This window comes from Dipodomys spectabilis, unplaced genomic scaffold (genome assembly GCF_019054845.1).
Source record: "Dipodomys spectabilis isolate Male_0828 unplaced genomic scaffold, ASM1905484v1 ptg000157l, whole genome shotgun sequence".
NCBI lineage: Eukaryota > Metazoa > Chordata > Mammalia > Rodentia > Heteromyidae > Dipodomys > Dipodomys spectabilis.
This window is the reverse complement of record NW_024870834.1, coordinates 8,235,602-8,263,244: the sequence shown is the minus strand read 5'-3', so window position 1 is coordinate 8,263,244 and position 27,643 is coordinate 8,235,602. Positions and strand designations below refer to the sequence as shown.

General features: G+C 43.5%; 1 protein-coding gene across 9 annotated transcripts in view; it reads right to left on the bottom strand.

The window, feature by feature from the left end:
* Foxn3 (forkhead box N3) overlaps positions 1-27,643 on the bottom strand; it is a 371,707-nt gene that overhangs the window by 121,341 nt on the left and 222,723 nt on the right. For all 9 annotated transcript variants that reach the window (XM_042692487.1, XM_042692494.1, XM_042692496.1 and 6 more), the window contains one exon: positions 25,542-25,654. In XM_042692487.1, coding sequence (XP_042548421.1) covers positions 25,542-25,654 — 113 coding nt within the window. The remainder of the gene's footprint in view (positions 1-25,541; positions 25,655-27,643) is intronic.

The following is a 27,643-nucleotide window of genomic DNA, read 5'->3' as shown; positions in this document are numbered from 1 at the left end:
GCACAGGAATCCCTGCAGGACGCTGTGATCCAGGGGTCAGGATATGCCCGAAATGCCGTCTCTCCACAGGAAATGGACAGGCAATGAGTTACTAAGCCCCAGCAAAGAGCCAGGCAGTGCTGTCACATTCCAGTCCAGTTCCTTGTGCTGGACAGCTACGCATAACTAGAGCAGGGACATCACATGTCTACCACTGCAGAAAGTGCTATTTGGACTGCATGACCACTGGGTGTCTGTGTGTCCATTCCAACACACCTATGACTTCCCAGCCCCATGAGGTGTCCTTCTTGCACTCAGGATTCAGCCTCCAATTGGCTCCATATCCGAGATTCTCCAAGGAACCAAGGTTATTAGGGTTCTTTCTCCCTCTTCTCACCTCATGCCAAAGTAAGGGGCAAATGGTTGGGGCACAGAGCCACTCACAGGGATAAAACACACCCCTAGAAGGCAAAGGCATTGTAACAGGCACGTTATAAACTAACAACCCCTGGGGAGGACATGCCAAACTAGATGCTAGATGGCCTAATATGGCAGGTTCGTGACAGAAAAACAGGAGAGACCATACTCCAGGCTCCAACATCCTAGCATTGGTAACAGTGGCAGGTGGGCAGGTGGCTTGAACCAGGGCATGTCTCCCAATGTCCCACTCTGCCTTCACAGAGTACTGTGTGCCTATTACCTGAGTCTATGAGGGAATAGGCTAAGCCCTTGCCCTGTCAGGTAACATAACATATACCTGCTACTCTTACTGATAACACAACACTGACAAGAAGCCCTAGCCAAGCTGTGAATCACAGCGACTCACTAGTAGACCAGGCACAGACTTTCATCTAGGAAATACTTTCTCTCTCATGATCAATAGCAAAACCAGCATAGAATTTATCTCCTATCTTCTCATGCAACAAACAATTACTAAGAAGCTACCACATGTGGATCTGGTTGTGAGGGAAACAAGCCAGCCTTCTTAGAGGACCTCCCTTCTTCTTTTAGATGCTTCAAAGAAAAGAAGCTTCCCTAAAGGCAAAAGGTTTACTTATTCTATACTTCATTTCTACTCTCTGGCTACTTAAGAAAAGCGGAGACAAAGAGTTTCACAGACTTTTCTGCCCAGGTTAGCTTCACACTGCAATCCTCAGATCTCAGCTTCCTGAGTAGCTAGGATTACAGGCGTCAGCCACCAGTGCCCATTGACCTATGTGTTAACTTCAATCTTGAGATGTGTATAGACTTTTAACTTTGCCCCATGTGCTGCCCTTTGAAGGGCAATAATCCAAAGACTCCTCAGATCCTCAGTATCCTTTCACTGAGGCTACTTGAATACTTACCATTTCACAAGCCCAGGCACTCCAGCTGCCTGGAAAGTCACCTACAGTGGGATCTACACTCCTGCACACACTGCACTACAGTCAAAAGTCATGAAATTTACGAGAGAAAATTGATCTCTCTTGTTCCCATAATGTAAGCTCTGTTGAGAGAGCAAACAAACAAGGCTATAATAATTAATTGAAAAGAAAGAGTCTAATTAAAATTTTATATTAGTGTACATAATGGCCAGAAACTGTAAACATTGCTTTAAATAAAAAATAAAAGAATCAGAGCTATAAAACAGCTCAAAGTGCTGTAGCTCTGCAGATAACCAGCAGCCACCCCCTACTCTTTAGTGCCATAGTAAATGGAAGGAAGCAGGAAGACTAGAGAACCATGAAATATTTAACCACTGACAATTCAGTCCACCTCAACAACTATTTATTGAAAGCATCTCGGCTCACAAAATTGTGATCGATCCATTCATATTCCACCAGCACTTCCCAGATATCTGATCTGCACACCGAGGTGCACACCCAATCTGGCCACAGCCATGGGCTTGCTCACATGTGCACACTGCCAGAGCAGGGTCATGGGCTCTTTCCAGGTGGTTGAGTACAATCACTTCCTCCTAGGCCAAGATTAAATGTAAAAGACACAGCACGGGTACACATAGGAGATCTGTTGATCTTTTCATGGAAAGGGTGACATTTACCTACAAACAAATATTAATAAATATTCTAAGTCATCCTGAAGAAAGAGTAAAGGATGCTCTGAGTATTTCTGATTAGGATACCACATGCTTCTCCTTGCCGTGACCTTGACCGTTGCTGTCTTTGGGGTTATCAGTCCTGGAATGCCTAGGCTAGAACTTCTGGAATCTAGAAGTGACAAGTATGGGATAAGAGGTTACAGAAGAAGTAGATTCGTGGGTTCAGGAGCAGAAGAAATGGGAAACTCCCACTCATGGATTTACACAATTCCACACATGGACAGAAAGATAAATAGCGCTCCTGACCCCAAACATCCTCTGGAGAGAATCCTCTGAAGTCAAAGGGTTGTCATGGGTACTACCCTTCTGGTAAGGTTCCATTTCAGCTTTCCATTTCAGATGACTTTTCCCTCCTAACAGGTTTTATGAAGCAGTGCTAAGCTTTCAATCTTACCAGAGTTGTCCAATCTCCCCAGGGCAGAAGCAAGCAAACATTTGAAAAATTTACAGTGATCGTGGCTCAGGCCCGTCATCCCAGCTACTCTAGAAGCTGGGATCTGAGGATCGAGGGTCAAGTTAGCCCAGCCAGTTAAGTCCTTAAGTCTCTTATCTCCAATTCCACCAAATAAAGATATTAGTGGAGCTGTGGCTCAAATAGTAAGAGTGCTAGCCTTGCATAAGAAAGCTAAGGTGCAGTGCCTAGGCCCTGAGTTCAAGACCTAGAACCAGTTCTAAAACCAACACCACAACAAAACTAACTTACAATCCCTGTTACAAAGACCAACAAATCATGAGATTCCTAGCTCTTAAACAATATACATATCAACTAGTAGGATCAGAAGGGGAACCAAAGATAACCTAGCCCAACCCCACTATTTTAGAAAATAAGAGAGTAAGCTCTGAATCGGGGAGTGGCATGGGCTTGCTGCGTTAACACACAGCTCATCAGGACTAGAGTCAACATAAAACACTCAGGTTTCAGAGTCCCTGTACTAGAAGCTCCCAGACCACCTGCTAATCGTCTCAAAAATGCCACATTACCTTTTAGTCCTTCAGCATTTGGAAGAGCTTCAGAGATGTAGGAAAGTTAAACCATGGCTCTTTGTCTGGTGATGTTGAACAATTTGTCTATTACACTAGATTACTTTCATTTATAAGCCCATCATCCCAACAGGGGGAGATGTTCTGACTGCAGGAATGAAGCTTCAGTCATGCAGGTATCCTAGGCACCTACATGAGTGAGCATGGCCCGCCAGAGCACCTGTAACTGGTGATGAGTGTGTATTACCCATACTATGGCCAGCCCAGCCTAGAAGCAAACAGATGCTTTGCTTCCAGTGTACCTGAAAGGATGGACCTGTGAACCCGCTGAGGCTCCAGACTGAGCCATGAAGGAGCCTGTGAGCACCAAGGATGGATATCACCCACTGGTGAGCTCCACAGATAAATCTGGTTACATCATGACAGGGCACTTCATCAGTGGAAGGGCAGGTGTCAGACTCCATTGTAAAATGGAAAAGTAACAGGAGAAGAATTCAGTATCATGTCGCATAGTCGCATGATTGGCATAGGTAGGAAGATTGGACAGGTACTGCTCAGGTGCTATGGATAGAGATACCCCCCTCTACCAGCGCACCAATCCTGCTGACAGCCACACCATACCTCCCCAGAAGAGCAGCAGAATGGGAAGAGAAAGGCTGCGCAGAGTGGGTCACACCCGCCCTAGACATGACTAAAAATCTGCTTCAGAGCAAGCCTTGTACAGGGGTGATGGCTCTTTGAGACATCAAGACTAGATTCATTTCTACCTGCTTTGTACTCATATAAATGGAGTGGGATTTTTCTTTTGGTCAGTCGTGGGGCTTTAACTCTGGGCCTTGGCACTGTCCTCAGCAATTCAGCTCAAAGCTGACACTCTACCACGTGAGCCACAGCGCCACTTCCAGCTTTTTCTGCTTATATAGTGCTGAGGAATTGAACCCGGGGGTCTCTTGCATGTTGTGAGGCAAGCACTCTCCCACTGAGGCACCTTCCCAGCTTGGAGTGGAATTTTTAAAACCCCAAGTCTCTTTCTAGTACAACAACTAACAAAGAGGAGAGACAGGCTGTGCGGTTGGCCAGTGATCTTCCATCGCCAGGACTTTGTCTCCCAGGGGACAGGCTGACCATGGGGACTTGGGAAGACACAGCTGACATCTGGTGGGCGGAGACTAGGGGCATTTGTGCATGCCCTACAATGTACCAGACAGCACTCTCTGATGATGGATTCTTGGGCACTTAAATGTCAACAGTGCCAGCAGGCTCAGAAAGAAATCCTAAGGTAGATCTGAAACTCACAAGGTCCAACTTAAGTATTTCAAGCCAAGTATCGTGACACATTGACTCAATTCAAGAAAAAAATCCATTAGCCATCTCTGCCTCCCCCATCTTCACAGGAACTCAGTATAACAATTCAGACTGTGAGGGAAGGGGTATGACATTGTCCAAAAAGGACTGTACTCATTACCTGACTTAGCAAACTGTAACCTCTCTATATATCACCTTTATAATAACAATAAAAAACAAAAAAATTAAAAAAAAACAATTTCTGAAGCATTTCCTTAGCTTCCAGTAAAAGCAGGTCAATATTTTCTCTGGTAGAGTAAACAGCACATTCTCTACATTTGTTTTATTGTGGATGTCAACTTGAAGGCCACAGAGGTACTTACAGGGCTGTTAGAAGCAAAGATCTGTGTGTCTATACCAGTGCAAGGGGCAGCTGATAGACAGTAAAACATTTCTAGAGTTCTAAAAGGAAAAAAAAAAAAAAAAAAGCCAACAGATGGCATCAATGGGGTACAACTTGAATGGGCAGAGACTGCCTTGCACTGGATTTTAAGTAAGAGATTTTAGTCAGCCAAGTATAGTGGCTCATGCTTGTAATCCTAGCTACTTGTGAAAGGGATCACAGTTCAAGGCCATCCTACCTTGCAAGACTCCATCTCAACCAATTGCCAAGTATGGAAGTACACCCATCCACCCCAGCAACATAGAAACACATTAGGAGGATCATAATTTCGGCTCACTCAGACATAGAGTGAGACTCTACCTCAAAAAATAACACAACAAGGGCTGAACATGGAACTTCAGTGGTAGAGCATCTACCTAAAGAAATCAAGCCGTGTTCGATCCTCAGTATCACCAAAACAAAAAAAAAGAGGCAAGGAGGAAGACGAGGTGATGGTGAGCTTTGTCAACTCCAAGGAAAAAGCACACATCCAACTTCTTCTACTCCGCCGCCCTCACCCTCCTTTCTGATTCCCTTCAGTTTTTCTTACACACAAAGTTAAGAGCAGAGACCGGAAGTCTGCTTGGATCACTGTGGGTGATGTGGCATAGCAATGTGACACACAAGTCACCATCTTCAGAGAAGGGCGGTCTTGTGAAGAAAGGCTATTTGTCTATGGGTTAGAGCTAAAGATCAAGGGAAGATAGGAAGGAAGCCAAGAAGAAAGCCATGAAATGTGTTTCGGATTGGCTTTCCAGAAGCAAATTACCAGTTTACCCAAATTCTGCAGTTGGCAGTTACAGCTATTAGCACATGAAAGGTCATTTGCCAGCTTGACTCACAGCTGGAAAAAGTATCACCTGTGGGAATGCCAGCCATGATCAAGGGATTCCGGGCTCCAGACAACCACACAGTCCAGATTTGTGAGAGCAAAGGAGCCTGCTGCCAAATCCTCAGAGGCTGGGACGGCCTGGCCTACGCAGGGGAGGACCGAGAGCCTGTCCAAAAGAAACGCTGTGTGGCTTATTATTATATTACTATGATTATGACTCCATTCCTTTATTCGCTAGGAAGTATGTGATACAATATAGACTTAAAGCTAGGCACACATGGCTCATGTGGATAATCTAAGCTAGTCAAGAGGCTGAGATCTGAGATCATGATTTGAAGCCAGCCCAGGCAGGAAAGACTGTGAGACTCTTAACTCTAATTAACTACCAAAAAGCTGGATGCAGAGTTGTGGCTCAAGTGGCAGAGTGCTAGCCTCGAGCACAAAAGCTCAAGGACAAGTGCCCAGACCTGAGTTCAAGCTCTATGACAGGCAGGCACGCATACACACACCCACACCCACACGCACACACACCCACACCCACACCCACACCCACACCCACACACACACCATGAGATTGCATTGCTGTTTTTGCTATTCTTTTTTCAAAGTTCAATACATTCCCACTGTTAGGAAGCCATCACTATTACCAAGTTCTGGAACTATTCCATCATGCCAAACACAAACACTATCCTGAAATAAATTCTACCTCCCTGGTTCTACCTATCCCCAGTCTCCAGTAACCTCTCACTTGCTTTCTGTCTGCACAAATCATAAATAAGCTTTATGTGTGTGACTGGCTAATATTGCATTTAGCATAATGTCTCACAATTCAACTATACTACAGCACATTTCAGAATTTCATTCTTCATTAAGGCTAAATTATATTTCCTTATACATATTTTATCTAGCTACACATCTGTGGATGAACTTTTGGGTTATTTCCATTAGTGCTACCTTTTAGAGGGGAGGGGGGATTTATTTACATATTTAGTAGGGCATTGGAGGATGGGAAAGACGATAAAAACTTTGTGTCTGGTTCTCGAACTCTGTGCCATCTTAAGCACCAGGTGAGTCTCAGGGTTTTCTCTTGTAAAGAAGAAGTGAAGGGCTGGGCGCCAGTGGCTCACACCTGTCATCCTAGCTACTCAGAAGGCCGAGATCTGAGGATCGAGGTTCAAAGCTGGCCCAGGCAGGAAAGTCTGTGAGACTCTATCTCCAATAAACCACTCAGAAAACCGGAGTGTGGCTCAAGTAGTAGAAAGCTAACCTTGAACTGAAGAGCTGAGGGACAGCACCCAGGCCCAGAGTTCAAGCATCATGACTGACAAGAAGAGGAGGAAGAGGAGGAGGAGGAGGAGGAATAAGGGGAGGGAGGAGGGGGGGGAGAAAAGGAAGGAGGAGGAGGAAGAGGGAAGGTAGGAAGGGGGAGGACAAGGTTCTCCAAATTTTTGCATGGCCATCATCACTACTAAGAAAGAGATGTCCACCATGACCGAGTTTCCCTGCGCACACACAATACACCTGAAACTAAGCTTCACCGAGCACTTTGTCCTCCCTTATATGATTTTTATGCCCAGATAAGGATCCCCAAAGACCACCAAGGAGCTGATTCCGATGCAAGCACATGAGAGTCGTTTATTGCAAGCTCAAGCCTGGACTCACAACCGTCCCCGACGCAGCAGGTCAGAATTGAGAGCCCCAACCCTTCAGTTAACAGGGTTTTTATAGGGTTGTAGGGACTTCTATGCGTCATTGCAACGCTTAAAAAATCATATCACACTGCAGGAAAATCATAAAATAATTCAAAAATATTTTTAGCGTAACCAGTGGCGGGAACCGACCAGGTACTGGGGATTGATTGGCTGGTTCATGGGGATGCTCTTTGAAATGATTGGCTAAAGCAGATGGTCTGAGCTGCCACCAAGTGGTCTTTAACTTGCAGGAACATCTGGAACTTTGGGTTTTCGTGTTATCTGCTGATTAGCTGTAGTTAGTGGAATTTACTGTAGAGAGTTGTTCCTAGAATTTGGACTCAAGGGGATCAAGGGGAGTTGCTGAGACATTTTCTGAACAAAATGGAACCCAAACCTGTATTTTGTTCAGGCGTCACATGATCACTCTGGTGTCTTCATTTTTTAAATAAGATGGTGACAATCACTGAAATAATCTGACTACCTATTCTGTAAGTGTGGCAACCCACACTTAGAGATATCCCATTTTAGATCACATCTCCCAAAACTGGCATCCTTCTGAATGTGTTGGTAACTGGGGTCATTTTTTAAAAGTATCTATTTAATAAAGAAAGGCAAGAAGTGAAATGAGTTTGCTACAAGGAGGCCAGCATGAACTGCATTCCAGGGGGAACTGCACGCATGCGCACGCTAGCGCACACACGCAAACACACACACACACACACACACACACACACACACACACACAAACACACAAAAGTCAAATCCAAGCCCCTCCCAGGTATGGCTCATTGTAGGACCCATAAAGGAACCACGAAATCAGACAGCCAAATCAGACAGCCGTGGGGTCCTTTCAACTCCAGGATTCTAAGTAGTGGGTCAGCAACTCTCAGCATGGTTTCCCTGCTGCACCAGAGAGAGAGGAACACACCCTACAGAGGAACGAGGGCTCCTGCAAGCAGTGACTTAAATACAGGACAACTTTCTGGATCAGGGAAAATGACATGTACATTTTAAATACACACACACACACACACACACACACACACACTTCATTTTTAGGAGCAATTTTATTGTTCAGGGCAAAATGAAGTAGAAAGTACAAAAATCCTATCAAAATGAGTTAAGAACCTAGATATGAGACCTGAAACTTCTAGACAAAAGTGTAAGGGGAAAAAGTCTATGGCATTGTTCTTGACAGTAGTTTTTTTTCTGAAAAGGAACCCAAAAATACAGCAAAAGATAAAGCAAATACATGGAAGTTGGACTACAGGACAAAAGAAATCACCTTATAGGGCTGGAGGTCTAGCTCAAGTAGTAGAGTGTCTACCTAACAAACACAAAGCCCTGAGTTCAAATCTCAAGACTACTACCTCCCCACTCGCAAAAATGAGAAAGAATTAATCTACAAAAGGTAACCAATAGAATGCATTGTTTGCAAATCTCATCTCCAATAAAGACTACTCAAACTATTAAAGGAGAGCCCATAGTGGTAGGTAGGTAGGTAGGTGGGAAGGAAGGCAGGCAGGCAGGCAGGCAGGCAGGCAAGTAGATACATGGATACAGACAACTAGAAAGAGACAGTGACAGGGCAAAAAGACCTAAACGGGCATTTTTTCCAAAGATGCCATACAAATGGCCCACAAATACATGCAAATCAAAACCACAATGGGACACCTCATGCACATTAGGATGGCCATTATCTTAAGTCAAAAGATAACAAGTATGGTTGAGAATGAACAGAAAAGGGAACCCCTGTGCATCATTTGTAGAAATGTAAATTAGTGGAGCCATTATGGAAAACAGTATGGAGATGTCTCCGAATCTCAGAGAACCACTGCCTAATCTCAGGCGTAAATACCATCACTGGCTCAAAGAGGTGTCTGAACACGGAGTACATTACACTGAGTGGATGAAGCCAGGCACAGAAAGACAAACACTTGCACAGCTTCATCTGTCTGTGGAATCTGAAAAATCTGAGCTCAGAGAAACAAAGAACGAAGGATGGTCAACAGAAGATCGAGGGAAAGGATATGGAAAGGAACTGGTTTCAAGGGCTCAATATAATTTATTTTTAACATGTAGTGATAAGATGAACATAAACAAGACGGAAATTACAAGTAGTAAGAATGCATTGTACAGTATGCCTGAAATGTGCCAAAAGTGCAGATACCAAGTATTTTCAGCACTCTTGTAATGACTTGGTAAGGGAGTAAATGTGCTTAACTGTGATAGTCATTTAACAACATATACCTCATTATACCTTAATATACACCTTAAATGTATACTATTTTTATCCACTTTATTTCAATAAAGCTGGGGATAAAAGCAAGACAAAAAAGTTGTTGTTTTTTTCCCTAAGACTTAACTGCAAAACAGCCACATTGTGTGACATAGTACTTTTCAGTTGACTAGCTGAGATTACAAAGCATCCCAGTACCTGTTCAGATCACAAAAGACATTCTCGTTTGTTGTAGTTGCTGCTCATGTGGTTCATTACATGGAAAAAATAATTAGACAGCTGAAATATGAACATTATTCCCAAGGATGGCTAAGAATTTAAGGAGAAAACAAAGCAAACTTCTAATTAATTCTAACTGTAGAATACACGGACCAGGGCGCTTCTTGATACAATAAACTCCAGCTTGCTTTTTTTTTCTTTTCTTATTATACAATCAGTATAAATAATTCTCCAAATAATACACTTAAATCACTATTTTGAGAAAACATTGTGATTCTTCCTTAACCCCATTTAGGTTTTTCTGTTTTGTCTAAAACAAATGATCCTGACATACCTCAGGCACTGGCTGCCTTCCCCTGGAGATCCCTTCTTAAATCCAAAACAGATCTCAGCCGTTCAGTGTCTCTTCATCATCATCCAAGGACCTCCTCCAACTAATTCTCCATCATCTCCCTCCCCAAGGGCAGACCTGCTTTTCAATGGCTGGTCTCATCTCCATTCTTACTATGCTACAAGATCCAAGTTGCCTTTTGAAAGGTATAAGCCTAGAGCTGGTGACTGTGTCTATCATCTACATGCGAGGCTGACTTGGGAAGACTGCAGTTTGAGGACCCCTTCTCCACCAATAGCTGGACTGGGTAACACAGGTCACAGGAAGTGGAAACAAGCAGATCAAGGTCCTGGTTCTTGCTTAATCAGGAAGTAAGATGCTCTGGCAAAAAATAACAAGTAGAGGGCTGGGAAGTTGGCTCAGTGGTAGAGCGCTTGCCTTGCATGCCTGAGGCCCTGGGTTCGATTCCTCAGCACCACATAAGCATAAAGAAAAAACCTGGAAGTGGCACTGTGACTCAAGTGGTAGAGCGCTAGCCTTGAGCTGAAGGACAGTGCCTAGGCCCAGAGTTCAGGCCCCACGACCGGACCCCGCCCCCCCCCAAAAAAAAAAGAAAAGAAAAAAAATAACCAGTAGAAAAAAAAAAGGCCGGGGGGCATGACTCAGTGGTAAGGCACTCATCTAGCAAAGTTCAGCACCACACCAAAAATAAAGAATAAAAAACTGAAGTGGTATGCTGTTCCTCTCCATAGCTCGCTTTCCACTTCAACTCTCAGACACACTGGAGAATGCCTCCATTAAAGACGGAGATCGCAAATCATCATAAGAAAAGCCAAGCCCTTAAATCAGGGCAGTGATACCTCAGCTCAGTCATTTACAGTCATGTGACCACCTCTCTGCATCCCTGTGGTCCCAGAGGTGAGAAAATATGAACTAGGGGGATTGCATAGTTGATGTTTGCTACACCCAACCGAGCCCATAGTAGGTGCTCAATAAATTTCTCGCCTGCCTCTACTTTCCTAGTTTATTTACTTTCCTAGTTTATTTCTTAGAAGTCTAGAATATCAGGGAGGAATAGACTTTCGTTGTTGTTTTACTCAGCATCAAAGAGTTATATGAGAGAAATTCGGATGGTTTTCTTCTAACTTCGACTTCAACAATCCTTATGACAGAATATGCCACATCTGAGAGCTGAGGGCAAAGGGGCGGTGTCAGGGAGAGGGAGCTTCAAAGGGCTTTAATAAGAATCAAATTCCACTGGTGTGACCATATGTCTGTCTTTTTCCTCAAGAACATTCCATTAAAGAGTTGGGGGTGGGTGCTGGTGCTGCCCAGAGCTCGGGATGGGAAGTGGGGACCAGAACTCTCACAGAAGAGTCCACGTCTCTAGTCTCCACAGTCTTAAAGCCATTGAAAGAATGGAGATCTTCCTATATGAACGCAGGTACTGAAGTCACCAACTAAGGGACTTTCTTCCTAGGGAGTAAGATTGCCACAGGGTGATTCCCTAGGAAAGAAAAGAAAGATCTGGAGCTGGGCTGGAAGCTGGCTTTGTTCTCACCAAAGAAGAAAAGGAAGAGGGAGAAGAAAAAAAAGCACTGAGTCGCTGCTGCCAGATTTAAATGGGATTATGTCGTTGGTAGAGAAAGTTCCCAGGTGCCTATTTGGCCAGTGTGGATAGAAACGTTTCCCATTAGGGAAAAATCTGTGGCCCTTCACAGGCAGGGCCCAAGGTAGCTTCCGTTCAAAGGAATGGGAAAAGGACAAATGCTGTAGAAGCTCCTGGCCTGTGTGCTGCAGGCCTCTGCTGCTGCTCTTAGTGCTCTGGAATTTACGCCAGGGAATTTAAGACTTCTTTCTCTACCAGGCCAAACAGGATCCATTCATACCAGGGACACGGGAGGACAAAGAAAATGGGGCCCCGCAATGGAGAATCTCCCTCCCCATCTAAATATCCCTGGACTGGAAAGGGAGGAGGATCACTGGAAAGAGAGGAGGATAGTTATCTAACAATACATTCCTGGTATTGTTATTATTCTCATAATCTGCTAGGCGTCTCGTGAGGAATGTGGCCTGAGAAAGCCAGGCTGGCTAAGCTCAGGGAGAGAGACAGGGCTTACCAAAAAAGCCCAGTTTCCACACATCTTAAATCTGGTAGAGAGCACAGAATATAAAGTATGAAAAGATATTTTATGATGCAAAACCACATATCCAAGGGCCAAATTGGTATGCAGGTAAGAAAAAGAAAAAGGAAAAAAAAAAAAGACTTTGCAATTATCAAGAGAGAATCTGGTGGTGATGAGCAAAGAGAAATCATGTCTGTTGCCTTACTCAAGTGCTATGCATGTGCGTATACCAATTTACTTAATTTAATTACTCAAAAAACCCTCTTTTGAGACAGGTATTCTTCAACCACAGCAGGAATGACAAAAGGGAGATGCAGAAAGTTCAGGTAACTTGCCCAAAGCCACACCAGCATGGAAACGGCTAAGGAAGGTTCTAGACTGTCTCTTTTTGTGTGTGCTGGTACCAGGGCTTGAACTTAGGGCCTCACTCTTGCTTAGTTCAGTTTGCTCAAGGCTGGTGCTCTACCAATTAATCCGTACCTCCTCTTCAGGCTTTTTGGTGATTAAATGGAGATCAGAATCTCCCTGCCTATCCTTCCCAGGGCTGACTTAGAAATAACATCCTTACCTCTCTGTCACCTGAGTAGCTAGGATAAAAGTCATGAGCCACCGGCTTCCATTCCTGAGTTTTTTATTTTGCCGGTGCTGGGGCTTGAACTCAGGACCTGGGCACAATTCCTGAGCTTTTTTAGCTCAAAGCTAGCACTCTACCACTTGAGCCACAGTGGCACCTTCAGCCTTTTCTCAGTAGTTTATTGGAGATGACTCTCATGGACTTTGCGGCCTGGGTTAGCTTTGAACCACCATCCTCAGATCTCAGCCTCCTGAATCGCTAGGGTTCCAGGCATGAGCCACCAGTACCTGGCTTTAAGTTTCTTTCCCAGACCTGCAGAGCTGCCTGGTATGATGTGGACAGCCTGCAGGAGCGGGGCTGATGCATAGCTCTCAGATCCAGCTCCACCATGTGCCAGGGACCGAGAGAAACCAAGGATCACGCATTCACAGGCAATCAGGATCAAGAGTCCTGGTCCTGCTTTCTGTCCACTGCTCTCCTAAGGGTCAGAGTTGGGATGGACGCTGGGGAAGCTAGACTTCCCCCGCCCCCCCTCCCCATGTCCCCTTTCACACCAGGACACTTCTCATTTATCTGTTTCCTGCTGTTTCCCTACTGGCCTCGCCCTCCTGAGGATGTCACAGGCCCTACAGGTGCTGTGTCCACCCAACAACCATCTTGGCTCCTCTCCATCTCTCTCCACTGCAAGTGTGGGTGCAAAGAAGGCCCCCGGGGTGGGCGGAGGGGGGGGGGCCTGTGGATGTATGGATTCACCAAGACTAGACCAGCCAACAGTGGGGGCAATTTTAGCTTAGAAGAAACCTAAGATAAATTACTCTGCTCTCCTTATGGTTTAAAAGAAATCAGAAAGCCAAGAACCAGTAGCTGACACCTGTAATCCTAGCTACTCAAGAGGCTGAGATCTGAGGATTGTGGTTCAAAGCCAGCCCTGGCAGGAAAGTCCATCTGTGAAACTTTCATGTCCAATAAACTATTCACAAAAAGCTGGAAGTGGTGCTGTGGCTCAAGTGGTAGTGCACTAGCTTTGAGCACACAGAGGCTTAGAGAAAGAGCCCAGGCCCCAAGTTCAAGTCCCAGCCTGGAGAAAGAAAGAAGAAAAGGGAAGGGGAAAGGGGAAAGGGAAAGGGAAGGGGAGGGGGGAGGGAGGGAAAGAGAGGGAAAAGAAAGAAAAAGGAGAAAAAGGAAGGAGGGAGGGAGAGACAGAGGGAGGAAGGGAGGGAGAGAGGGAGGGAGGGAGGGAGGGAAGGAATCAGAAGCCCATAATTAGAGGGAGGAGGAAAGAAGGTAGAGTAAGGAGGAAAAAGGAAAGAGGAGGAAGAGGAAGGACAGAAAGAAGAAGGAGGAGAAGGAGGAAGAGGGAGAAAAGATTACTATAATTTCCCCTCTGTATGTGTTTCTCCCCATTAACTTATTCTTGCTAAAGGGTTGCTGGAAGAGCACTGGTAAACAGACTGTGACACAAACTTTCCACGTGAAAGTAAACTCACAGTGCACAGGTCTAAACATGCGTAACAACGTGATCTTGACAGATAAGGATTTAAAAAAAATACATCTAATGGGGGCATGGATGTTTTCTCCAGATGACTTTTAAGTTGGCAAGCTAATGATGAATGTGTTATATCTGGTGCCTCTCACACTCTTTCCACACCTTACACACACAGACTCTCAAATGGAGTCTGATAAATAACAAAGATTTGGCTTAACACAACAAAGATCTGGCTTTTGACAAGCAAAAGGTTGCAAATGTGATCAGACTCTGGCCAACAAAACATTTTCCAGAACAAGGACACCGGTTTTGGCTCCTCCACAGAGACTTATACAAAGGGTGGGTGTTGTTCTCATTAATTCGGGAGATCAACTATAAGGGGGAGGGCTAGATGATTTGATGGACAGCTTTTGGAAATGATCTTCTGCTTGGCAAAACACCACTGTGATAATTTTATTCATATGGGAGAAATGCAAGGGCGAGTCACTAAAACAAGGGAGGTAATTGTAGGGCAGGAACAAAGCTAGATGACACGGAGTGAAGAGTAACTCAATGAGTCCCAGCTCCATTGTGAAATTTGGTCCTAATTTTAAGAGGAGAGCCTGACCTCTCATTTCGGAGTAACAAGACCACCTCTGCTGCTAAGATGTGGTCTTACACTGTGGGATTGGTGAACTGTAGACATCATTCCCCAAGCAGAATATCCCAACCCATGGCCATGACAGGTCAAGAGACTTAGAAACACAATGGATCTCAGTCGCTAGAAGGGAGAACTCCAAATTCTTCACAAATGGTTAAGACCTCTTTAGAACAACCCAAGCAGCTGGCTGTCTAGTCTCCCAGCATCCCCAGGGGCTGTCCGTTTTACCTCTACCATCTGTCCATCTATCTATCCTTCAGCCCCAAAGCCTTCACCCAGCTTCTGGGATATGTCTGGCACAATGTGAGACCGATGCCGTCCTGTTCCAGCCCTTCCTTCCAACATTGAACCCCAAACTTTTCTTTCAGTAATTTCTAGCCCTTGGATCCAAATGCTGTCCGCCTCATGATAGAGCCGTGGATATTCATCTTTTTTTTCCTAATTGTTATTATAAAGGTGATGTACAGGAGGGTTACAGTTACCAACACTGCCAGATTTTCACAGATAACTGGCCTCCTTCCTGCAAAATGCCCCTGCTATCTAGACAGAAACATCCTAGACACGTCCAGTAACGCTGACCTTTATTAATCATACTCCATGTGTACTACTCTCACCGTTGACACACTTATGGCAAACTAATCTCCCTCATTCTGCTGTCCCCAGAGCTTATATAAACAATTGTTACACTGTCCCACAAATACTCCTACTTCTTAATTCCCCTCCTCCCTCTCTCCTACCACCCCCATTCTCTCTCTCTCTCTCTCTCTCTCTCTCTCTCTCTCTCTCTCCCTCCCTCCCTCCCTCCCCCCTAGTCCTGGGGCTTGAACTCAGAGCCTGGGTGCTACTATCCCTGAGCTCCTTTTCCTCAAGGTTAATGCTCTACCACTTGAGCCACAACTCCATTTCCAACTTTTTGCTGGTTAATTGGAGATAAGAGTCTCATAGCCATTCTTGCCCTGGCTGCCTTGGAACTGTGATCCTCAGATCTCTGTCTCCTGAGTAGCTAGGATTACAGGCATGAACCACAAAATAGATGGTGATCCTTTCTCTTTCTAAATCTCTGAAAATCCAGACATAGTTCATGCTATCTAGAAGGCAGAGAAAGGGAAGACTTACATGTGGCAGTGGGGGGGTTACTTTTATTGCACTATAAAATTAGTTGTTGGGAGCCAGTGGCCTAAGCCTGAAATCCTACCTACTCGGGAGGTTAACATCTGAGGACTATGGTTTGAAGACAGCCTGGGTAGGAAAGCCTGTGATAGTCATATCTCCTATCAACCAGCAAAAAGCTGAAAATGGAGCTACGGCTCAAATGGTAGAGTGCCAGCCTTGAGCAAAAATAAATGAATGAATGAATAAATAAATAAATAAATAAATAAGGGACAGTGCTCAGACCCTGAGTTTGAGTACCAAAAACCAAGTACTGCAAAACCATGAAAATCCTATCTGGATGAGTTTTCTTCTTAGTCTTCATAATGTAAGTACAAAATCCTGTCTGGCTGAGTTTTCTTCTTAGTCTTCATAATGTAAGTACATCATTTATTTCATGTTACAAACAAACAGTACTTTCATATTTCAAACTCCAAGATCAATTTCTCCCTTTCTGGGAAGGTAAGGGATTTGGACAACTCTACAAAATGCCTACATTTTTCTGCCTTTTAAAGATCCCTTGAGATGTACCACTCAGGACTCTGCCAGCCTCTCTGCTGACTGTCGGAAGAAGCAGAGAGACACGGAAAACTCAGCAAAGGCTCTAGACCCCTACTGAGTCCTTCAACACCTCAACTTTCTTCTCATTAGCTATGAGAAATATGGAAGCTCTTTTGTTTCCCATTCCCTCAGGAGTTAGAGCTACAGAAATGATCAGTAGCAGACTTAAAGAGACTTCTGTTAGGAAAACACTAAGGGTACCTCAAGAGAACAGATCAGGAACAAGTAACTCCCCATGGCTCTCGGGCCTGGGGTTCTATTCAGTACCTGAGTAAAAGGGATTAAACACTCCACTTTCAAAGTAAGTGTGAAAAAAGAATGAAATGGGATAAAGGAACGGAATGTCCATGAGACAGGCCTTGCACAGGGTGTCCATAGAGAACAGGTTGTTTTCCATTTAAATAAAACAATGTATGACTGGATGAGAATTAAATTGCACAATGCACAAAGTATACTAAAGGTAAAGGGCTTGAGGCCACAAAATACTGAGACCAACTCAAAATACAATGCAAGTCCATAGATATGATGATGGGTAGGAACATAACATGATATGGCCAAATGATGGATTTTTGAAGCTCTTATTGTAAGTGGCCATGGTATTTTTGAGGAATAAGAGTGCCCATTATCCATTTCCTCCAATTTTTCTGATAAAATAAGATGTATATTTAGAAGCAGTATTATTAGAAACCATGTCATTCATTCCCATACCACCTTTGTTTTGCATACTCATCTACAAATTTAGCACGAGGCTTCATATTGATTTTTAATAGAATAGTCTCTCAAAAACTACTCTAAGCAAAAAGTTACATATTAAACATCATCTTTTAACTACCTAATATCTCAACGTTTTGAATAAAACTTGGCAAATAGGGGGACCAATGGGCACTCAAAACACTATGGATTGGTTCCTTCACATATGTTGCTTACAATGAAATCTAAGTGTGATAAATGGTGAAACTAAATCCTCCAGTTCTCTCTTTATGCTTGACTGAATTAAGACACTCAATGACAATGATCTAACAATTAAACTCCTTCAATGCAAGCGAAGACTAATTGTATTACACCTTTGCACTTTCCCCGCCAACTATTAAAGGCACAACACGGAAAACCTAGAATGAAAGATGTCCTACAAGTAAAATATGTATGAGATCCTATTCAAGCAATAAAGAAGCTACATACACAAATTCAGCATTTTGGAGGGAAGGAATTAACATTGTTATGTGAACAAGCTTCACATTTGAAGGATTTACTAATCTACTAATTGTCTAAAAGGACGAGTTCCCCCAAAATACTCCAATACCTTCCTACCTGTCTCCCAAGTATTTCCCAATGGATCAAGCTCACTCTGCATGGAAGCTATTTTTACCTGAGAAGCATGTGAGAGTAGCCAAAAAGAACTGCTGAAATTGTTGATTTGAATATGCAATGACCACTCTGTAGCAGTATCTCTCTAGGTAGACATTTAAAGAATTACAAAGATAAAGCATAGGAATATGGTAGCAGACAGGATAAAATTAAACCTTGTGCTGAGTCAACACTAAAAATCAGACCATTTTCATTAAGAACAATATCACAAAGGCCAGAAACCTTTGGAGAGGCGACTTAATGTATTTTTTGTGGCTCATTAAATTGTTCCAACACACCAAAGAGAAACATAAAGAGCTAAACGGTAAGTTTAAATGTCTTGGACTTTCATTATTTAAAGAAGAAAAGGAGCAAAAGAAAGTTTCTTTGTGCTGTCCATTAGCTTTTTTTTTTTTTTTCCTGGAGGCTGGAGATAAAAGTGTCTTAGATTTTTTGTCTTTGAACTCTGATCTTCAGATCTCAGCCTCCTGAGTAGTTGGGTAGGGTTACAGGTGTACACCTTTTCCACTCAGCTAAAAGTTTCCTGGAACTTTGCAAACTTTAGAAAGAGTTCTACAAAAAAGTAAATGTTTAGGCCCAACAAAATAAAGAAGTGTCACTCGTTTTTTTTTTCCTACTTTTGCACATATTAAGCTCTACTACATTAAAACAAACTGAAAAATAGAATGTTATCATCTTAGTGAGAAGATTTCTTTTTCTTAACAAAAACATAGAAGCCACACTTGGATAATAAGAGAACCTGCTGTCCACATCATGGCTTCTGTCCAACTAGAGACCATGAGCTGTCCACCCATCTCTCTCTCTCTCTCTCTCTCTGAACCTGTGATACTGAGGTTTATTTGGACTTACCAAAACCCAAAACCAAATAATGACAACAATAACAAAACCCCACAAAGCCATACTTGGCTCTCCAATGAAAAAAATTTCCTTTCTCCAAAAACTGATCATCCAGAAACCTCTATAAACCACGCAGTGTGACGAATCACACAACCTGTTTCTTACCCATAGTGAGGTTGAGAATTAAAATGTTTTTCTGTAAATGGCTTTTGGATTAGTGCCGATACCAGTAAAAATATTACATAACATCCACACAGATAGAACTTTTTATAACCATCTGGCTTCATAAACCTTGTTGTGACAGCCTCTACAATTGGCAGGGCACACATCTAACACTGCAATATTTAAATGCCCCATTATAAAATACCAAAATTACAAAAGCCGGAGTCATCCACTGGGACATTGTCTTCTTATTCCGACATCAGACATTGAGAAAGGACAGAAAGTGGAAATTCCCTTTTCAAAGTTGATGGGAATACAGACTGGGAGTAGAAATCAGAAGGCACTTTGACAATACTCATCAAAAAAACAATCCAAATACACAGAACCTTTCACGGGAAAGTTCACACCTTGGAAGAAGGGACTTCAGCATCGTGATGAATATTAACATAGCTCATGGGACTATTCTAAATAAGGATCACAAAGACTACCCAAAATATCATTCTTCCCCACTCTTTCCAGATCTATGTCCCAAAGCCCAGGTGTCTGACCTTGGTGAATGTTTAAAGCTCCTGCGAGCAAGCTCACTTGGCCTCAGACCCTGAGCTTAGCCATGGGGACCCTGTTACAAAGCACAGTCAAATGCTATTTCACAAAAGCCAAGTTCCACCAACTGGTACCTGACTCACCCAGACATCTCTCCCGGGGGCTCAGCAGATTCTACACAGAGCAAGAGAAAGCAAGGGCCTGAACCATCCCTCTTCCCACTGACTACAACAAATACAAGAGATATACAGAGACTCCGAGAGGCTGCGCCTGCAATCCTAGCTACTCAGCAGGCTGAGTGAGATTGGTGCCAGCCAAGGGAGAAGTCCATGGAAGTCTTAAACCAGGACGTAGAGGAGGATTAAGGTAGAGTGCTAGCCTTGAGTGAAAAGGCCAAGCAAGAGTGCACGACCCAAAAGCAATACCTCCCCCACCACCACCACCACACACACAAAGGACTAAGATGTAGAAGTTAGATAAACTACTTCTCAGTAAGGTACTATTTTACTTCTCTTACATGAAGGCTAAGTACTGATGGCTCACACCTATAATCCTAGCTATGTAGGAAACTGAGATCTGATGGCTGTTGCTCAAAGTCAGCCCTGGCAGGAAAGCCCATGAGATTCCAATCTCCAATTAGCCAACAAAAAGCTGGAAGTGGAGCTGTGGCTCAAGAGGCAGAATGCTAGCCTTGAGAACAAAAGCTCCGAGGCAGTGCCCAGGCCCTGAGTTCAAGTTACAGGGCTGGTTATAATAGTTATTATTATTATTATTGATGATGATGATATTTAAAATAGAAATAACTAGTAATCTCAGTCTGTATTTGGAGAATTGCTTTCAAAAAGAAAAGTTAGCACATGGAGTTCCCATATGGTCTTGTTCAGTTTGCTACAATCATCACACATGACATGACTACGACACAGGCACATTACTTTGAATTAAACTGAACTGAGTGTTCTTATTTCCCTTTTTCTCTGATATCCATTTTTCTGTTCCAGGATCCTGCCTCCTGAGCCTCCTCTGGCCTGTCTTTCCTTGTTTCTCATGCCCTCAGCAGCAGTGAAAACTGCTAATCAGGTATTTTTGTAGCATTGTACCCGTGGAAGACAAAACAATTGTTTGATGTTTCCCCAGTGATTAGAATGAGGTTATGGCTTAGTGGAGGAAGACCACTATGATGGTTTAGATCTTAGCTATCACTAGTTTGTGGTACTTCATCAGAATGTAGGTGGCGGGACATTTAGGGGGTGGGACCTAATACAAGGAAGTTAGGTCATTGGAGGTGTGTCTCTACAGGGAATACTGGGGCCGCAGTCACTCCTCTAGCACACACACACTCCTCTATCTTTGCTTCCAGATTCCCATGAATGAAATAGCCTTCTCAACCATGCACTCCATCTGTGATATATTGTGCCACCACAGACCCAAAGTGAAACTAATCATGGACCAAAACTTCTCAAGCCACCCGCCGAGACAAACCTTTCTTCCTTCTAAGTTGATTCATCTCAGCCACCTACCACAGAGACATTAAGCTGATAAACACAACCCTAGAAGTGAAGAATGAAAGATAGCTGCCAGTAACTTCCCCTCCTGGACAATGTTAGCTTGGATAGGTAGATAGCATTTGCCAGGTTTCTCCACCATAAGCTTCTTTTCTAACCTCTTCCATGCAGTGTAAGCACACTGTACATGTAGAATTAGCTTCTACATTAAATGGAAGAATGCCCACATAAATGACTAAAAAATAAAAAATGGGGGGGTCTGAATGGGGGGCTGGTCCTAGGGCTTGAACCTGGGCACTGTCCTTGACAGTGTCCTTTGTGACTGTCCTTTGTGCTCAAGGCTAGTACTCTACCACTTGGGGCCATAGCACCACTTCAGGCTTTTTCTGAGTAGTTTATTGGAGATCAGAGTCCCACAAACCTTCCTGGATCAGACTGGCTTTGATCTGCAATCCTCAGATCTCAGCCTCCTGAGTAGCTAGGATAATAGGTGTGAGACACCAGTACCCAGCATGTCTAGGAATTCTTACCACCTCTCATGTATTCATGAAATTATGACAGTAGAGGCTCATAGATACTTGTTCTATACTTTGGGCAATAATAACAATTATTTGGTTTATTTGCTCTTATTGTCCTAGTTTGACTGATGAGAGCAATTTCAGAATGGTTTCGAAGTCACTCTGACACACCCTTATCACGTTGCATTTTGAACATTTTTTTTCTTTCTTTTTCTCCAATTTTTTTTTTCTTTACTTTAAAGATGAGCTGCTGAGTGTGAATTATGTCTTCCTAAAGTCTCCATGTCAAAGTACTAGTCCCCACTACCTCAGAATAAAGAACTGGGAGCTAAAATGAACCCATACTATAATAAGGTGGACTCCTAATCCAGTAGGACCAGTGTTCGTCTAAGAAGGACAAGTTGAGACTTAGATGGCCTACAGAGTGAAGATGGAAGCAAATAGATGTATGATGCAATGTGTCCAAGGAGTGTCCAAGATTGCCAGCCAGCCACCGGAAGGTAGAGGAGAGGCCTAAAATAGATTGTTCCCACAACTTCAGAAGGAACTAACCCAGTCTGCTGACACCTTGATCTCCAACCCAGCTTCCAGAACCTCAAGACAATATATTTCTGTTGTCCAAGTCCCCTAGTTGAAGTACTTCGTTATGTCCACCCAAAGAAACTAACCCAAGATTTCTCCATTTCAACTACAAATCTTTCATGGCCAGCACTGGTGGATCACATCTGTAATCCTAGCGACTCAAGAAGCTGAGATCTGAGGAACATGGTTCAAAGCCAACCCAAGCAGAAAAAGTCTATGAGATTCTTATCTCCAATTCACCAGAAAAAACTGGGTGTGGCACTGTGGCTCAAGTGGTAGAGTGCTAGTTTTGAGCAAAAGAGCTCAGGGGCAGGGCCCAGGCCCTGAGTTCAAGCCCTGGGACTAGTGTGTGCGTGCACCCCCCCCACACACACACACACAACCTCAAAAATAAAAGAAAAACCACAAAGCACATATATTTGGTAGAACAGCAACTTTAAAGAATAAGTGTCGAAAAGCCAGGCACCAGTGGCCCAAACCTGTAATCCAAGCTATTCACAGCAGGCTGAGATGTGAGGATCACTGTTCAAAGTCAGTCTGGGCAGGAAAGTCTATGAGACTCATCTCTAATCAACCAGTAAAAGGACAGAAGTTGAACTGTTGCTCAAGCAGCAGAGTGCCAGCCTTGAGTGAAAAAGCTGCGGGGCAGCACCCAGGCCTTGAGTTTAAAGGCCCTGTGGTAGCATACATACACATTACAAAAAAGAAAAGAAAAAGAAAACAGTAGGCATAAAGGAACTTGCTAACAAGCCTCTGAGCATGCATATTGGAAAACAAGAGGCACAATTATTCTCATCATAATATTTAACATCCAATCTGGATGGGAATCCTGTTTGGGGCTACGCGCCTTGTCTTCCCTGTAGAGTTGCCAAGTAGCTCAGGCAGTGCTACCTGCCAAGCACACCTGCAAGTACTAGCAATAACTACACATCCATGAACATGTGATGGACCAGCCCCTTCATAAACACACATTTCTCAGGTGTGCTTCAGTGACTGTAAAGGAGGCTGACAGGATTCTCTCTATCACAGTGGACCCAGCAAGACCCCATGGCAGTTCAGCATTTTGCGGGGGGGGGGGGGGGGGGGGGGGGGGGGGGGGATCCTTGTTTAATGACTCATCTTGTTCCAGTTCCATCTTCCTACATAGAACCCCAACTAACAGGTGGCCCAGTGTCTTAAGATTTGAGCTGAGACTAATGCATGCAAACCACAGAAGTATCATACAATCATCCAGGGCTTTGTAGCTTTAGTATGATCAAGTTTACATACTAGAAGATCCCAAAGGAAACTCTAGGCTATGAAAGCCCTCTGGAAAAGAAAAGCCAGGTGCTTTCTGGGAGGCAACAGTGACCTTGACAGAGGTGAACTGTAAGCTCACCAGAGCATATGATGGACACTTTCCACCCCCTCAGTCAGTTTGGAGAAAAGGAACAGAACAGGAACTGAAATTGTCATCTGGAAATTTGCTCTAGTTCATCTGCATTTTTATGTCTATATTAAAACCAAAAAAAAAAAAAAAAAAAAAAATCCCAAAAAATGAAGTTATCAGGCTAAAGGCCAGCTCAGAAAACCTCTGACTGAGTAGACACTCTGCAAACCCAAGAGCTCTACCATAATCCTTCAAATTATTAAATAATTACTGTTTTTCCCTTGGGGTCATATTTGGTAGCAAAACACTGACCTCAGTGAATAACATTTACATTTTTAACTTGTTGGAAGCAAAGAGGAAAGAACTTCTGGGGTGCAAACTGGAGGGTGCAAACATCAGAATGACAAAGAAACATGAGACTCTAGGAAATATCTTAATAGGGTCATGTCCCCCTCCAACCCTGTACATTTAGCAATTCTCGACTCCAGTCTAATTCTCTTCCATTTGGGGCGTGACTACAGCCACAAGGAGAAAACCCAAACATATGGCTCTGTCCTTCTGGACGTTTCTACAGTGTCGGCTGAGCTGCTTTGGAAAATCTCATTTTATCTTCTACAGCTCTATGACCTCAAGTTGTCATTTCAAATAAAGTATGCTTCCACTGATTTTTATGAACACAGACAAAAGCCACTACAACCTTGTCTCCCCCACCCCCCCCAACGAACCCTGTAAACCAACTGTAGTTGCTATGTAGGGTTATTTGTTTCTAAGGCAACAAGCGTATATCTAAGTACTAATGGCCTGTCCTTTTGCCAGGCAACAAACAGCCTTGTGATGCAACTGCACCTGTCTGCGCTACGCGTTACTATGGAGACACTCCAGTTGCTATGGCTACCATCACGCTAATCGCCTAGCAAAGGCAGACATACAGCAGTCTTCTCAGAGAGCCCAGCTGTTCCTCCCAGCCTCTTGCTGAAGACTGATTGTCTGGGGCCTGTGATGGAATGCTTCTCAACTGAGACGCACAAGAACTCCATTAATGCCATTTGCAGGAGGGAGCGGTTTGGATTCCTCCCATGCTACATAGATCAGACTACAAAAAGAATCTGCAAGAAGGAAAACTGTAAACTTCCCCCAAATCTCTCATACTAAGCCATCCTCAATTCACATATAAACTCATACTCCAACAATAATTTCTTCTAACTGGATAGTGACAACAGAAACATTTCTATATGTCAGATGTATCTTATGTCATATATATATAATATATATATGTATGTATGTATATCCACTTCAGATTCACACACCATTCATAGATTTTTTTTAATCTACTTATAAATTGTGGTTCTGTGTTCTTTAGCCCTTTCTGAGAATCGACTGTTCTTTTTTATAAGGCAATAAGCTATTTAGCCCTTCACCTCAATTTTACAGTTGTAAAAATGATATTCATAACCTCAGAGCCTCACAACAAATGGATGGATGCCTGAAGAGGGAAAGTCTCCATTGTTCTTTGCTGCCTTCTTTTAAAAGGAAAACACTGAGTAACCACAACAAAACCGTCTCTCAGGAGTCCGTCCACATGGAGACAGGAAGGACAACTAAGTGAGCCTCCTCTCCACATCTGGTCAGGCTCTGGGAAGGTGGGATGGCTGGCTTGACTCATCCTTGTATGTTTATCTCAGCAAAATGTGACACACAGGAGATACGAAAGCTGTCGACTTTTCTTTGTACGTGTTTCTTCCACTAGGAAGATATTATTTTTACCCACCAAGAAGCCTTCTGGAAACACATTCCTCCAAAGCAGCAGAAGCGGTAAGGTTTGTGAAAACTACAACAATAGATATGCTTCCTAATAATGCATAATTTCTTTCTCCTTTATCTGCAGTTATTTTTAAAATCTCCTACAGCCTAGCAAATTAGTTTCAGTGCCTGTCTCTGCCAAAATAATGCAATTGTAGGGGGGGGAGAGAGAGGGGGGGGGAGGGAGGGAGAGAGAGAAAGAGGGGGGGAAGAGTACAAATTACTTACCTTTGATATGCCTGAGGAGTGGGGGATGGGTGGTAAGGTGTCTTTTTCAAAGCCTGAATTAGATTTTGTCTGTATTCTGGGTCTATGCACCACAATGACCCTTTCCCAATACTCTGCAAAGGAAAATTAAAAGACAAAAGTATTAACACAGAAGTATTAAGTATCTTGTAGTAAGTAGACATATTACTATCATAGTAATTGTTAAAAGCTTCTCATTTGTTGACTGGGTACCAGACTTAAATATTTTACTACAAGAGAACACCATAAAAAACACCATAAAATACCCATCAATCTTCCCTGTATTAACTTTGACAGACAGAATGAACATATCATTAAGAGATTATACTAATACAGTATGATACTTTTCATAGCCAGACTACCCCCCCCCCCCCCGCAAAAATGAGAATCCCTTATTATTTTCAGTGTCAACTTTGAAAAATACATGTATTATCTTCTAACTTTAAGTCTGTCAAATTTCAAATATTAAAAGAATAAGAGGGCTGGGACATCCTTAAAATCTGTGCTTGCAAAATGTGCTGCATCTTTAAACCACATCACTGGGCAGCATTTTATGAAAATGGGAAATTCACTTGATTTTATTTCCCGCCCCCCCCCCCCAGTTGCTCACAAAATAACAGTTATGCTTGGAATGTAATTCTGTAATTATCACCACGCCCCGGCCCACCCCCCCAAAAAGGTCTCACTCAGGCAACAATGGTAATAAACCTAAACAGGAATCTAACATTTATTCTTTGAATTCCTTAGTACCTCTTCCTTCAGCCAGTAAATCTTTAGGAAGTCAAACTTGGAAATGCAAATTTTCTACACTGACTCTCTATTGAGGGGAGAAAGAAGGGGAGGAATTTCCCTTTGGGGCAGTGATCAGCACATCTGAAATCTGCCTTTGAGGCCCACAGGAACTGGCAGCGGCCCTAAGGGCATTGGCTGAGAGCTTTCAAGTGACCAAATGTACCCAGACTCTTTGATAAAGTCATTAGTAAATATTCACCAATTTGGAAAGAAGGTTAAATTATCTAAATGTGTTAACATTCACCCTTTGCTTTTCAGCCCCAGACTCCCACTTTTCACAAGCACTGTACTCAAGAAAGACTGGTGTTATCTTCCAACATTTAGAGTAAACAAGAAAACAAACGGGGTGGGGGATTGTTAAAGTCCATGAAAATCCCACAGAAGGAGCAGTAAACACAAATTGTTCCTAAAATCTACAGACAAGCCCCCCCCCCCCCGCCCCGCCCCAAACACTTCAGTCTCAAGAAGAGAACCCAACGGGGCAGGCAGAATGGTCTGTTTGTGGTATGGTGGGCATAGAGGCTGATACCTGGTGCCACCCGTCACCGGGATATGAGCGTGGGGTCAGGTGGACTAAATATTAACCTGCCCAGTTTCAATCATCTGAATGTCTGAAGCCAGGAAAGATTTCCAGCTTTGGAAAATCCAGCACCCCAATGCAGCCTTGCTTTTCATGGACACATTTTCAAGTCAGCCATAGTTTGGAGGCTCTAATGAGACTTTCCAAGTAAAGCAGGCAGGCTATCCGATCATCTGCCCCGTATCTTCCATCGTTTCCTGTGGGAAAAGTTGAGCAGCAACACAGTCTAGAAGACAGCCCCCCACACCCTCCCCACAAAAAAAAAAAAAAAAAAAAAAAGGTAAGGAGTAGGGGGGGAGACCAGGAATTACCAGATTTGGCGAAGGGGGCTAGTGGCTCACACCTGTAATTCTAGCTGTGCATGGCAAAGTCTGAGGGTCACCATTTGAAGCCAACCCAGACAGCAAAGTCCTTGAGACTCTTATCTCCAATTAACCAGCAAAAAGCCAGAAACTGTAGATATGACTCAAGTGATAGAATCCCAGGCAACTGAGAGGCCCTGAGAGTTCAAGCCCAGGCACAAAAACAAAAACCAACCCATAAAAACAAAAACCAACCCTCAAACCCAGTCAACATGTCAGCAGGGTGGGGCTGGTCCGACTCTACCTTCCCACAGACTGAGAGCCTTGGGGAGCCCCTGGGGCCTTCTGCTCCCTGGCAAGCAAGGTCTCAGGCTATCCAGGAGTATAGTCCCAAGCATCCAAAGTGAGCT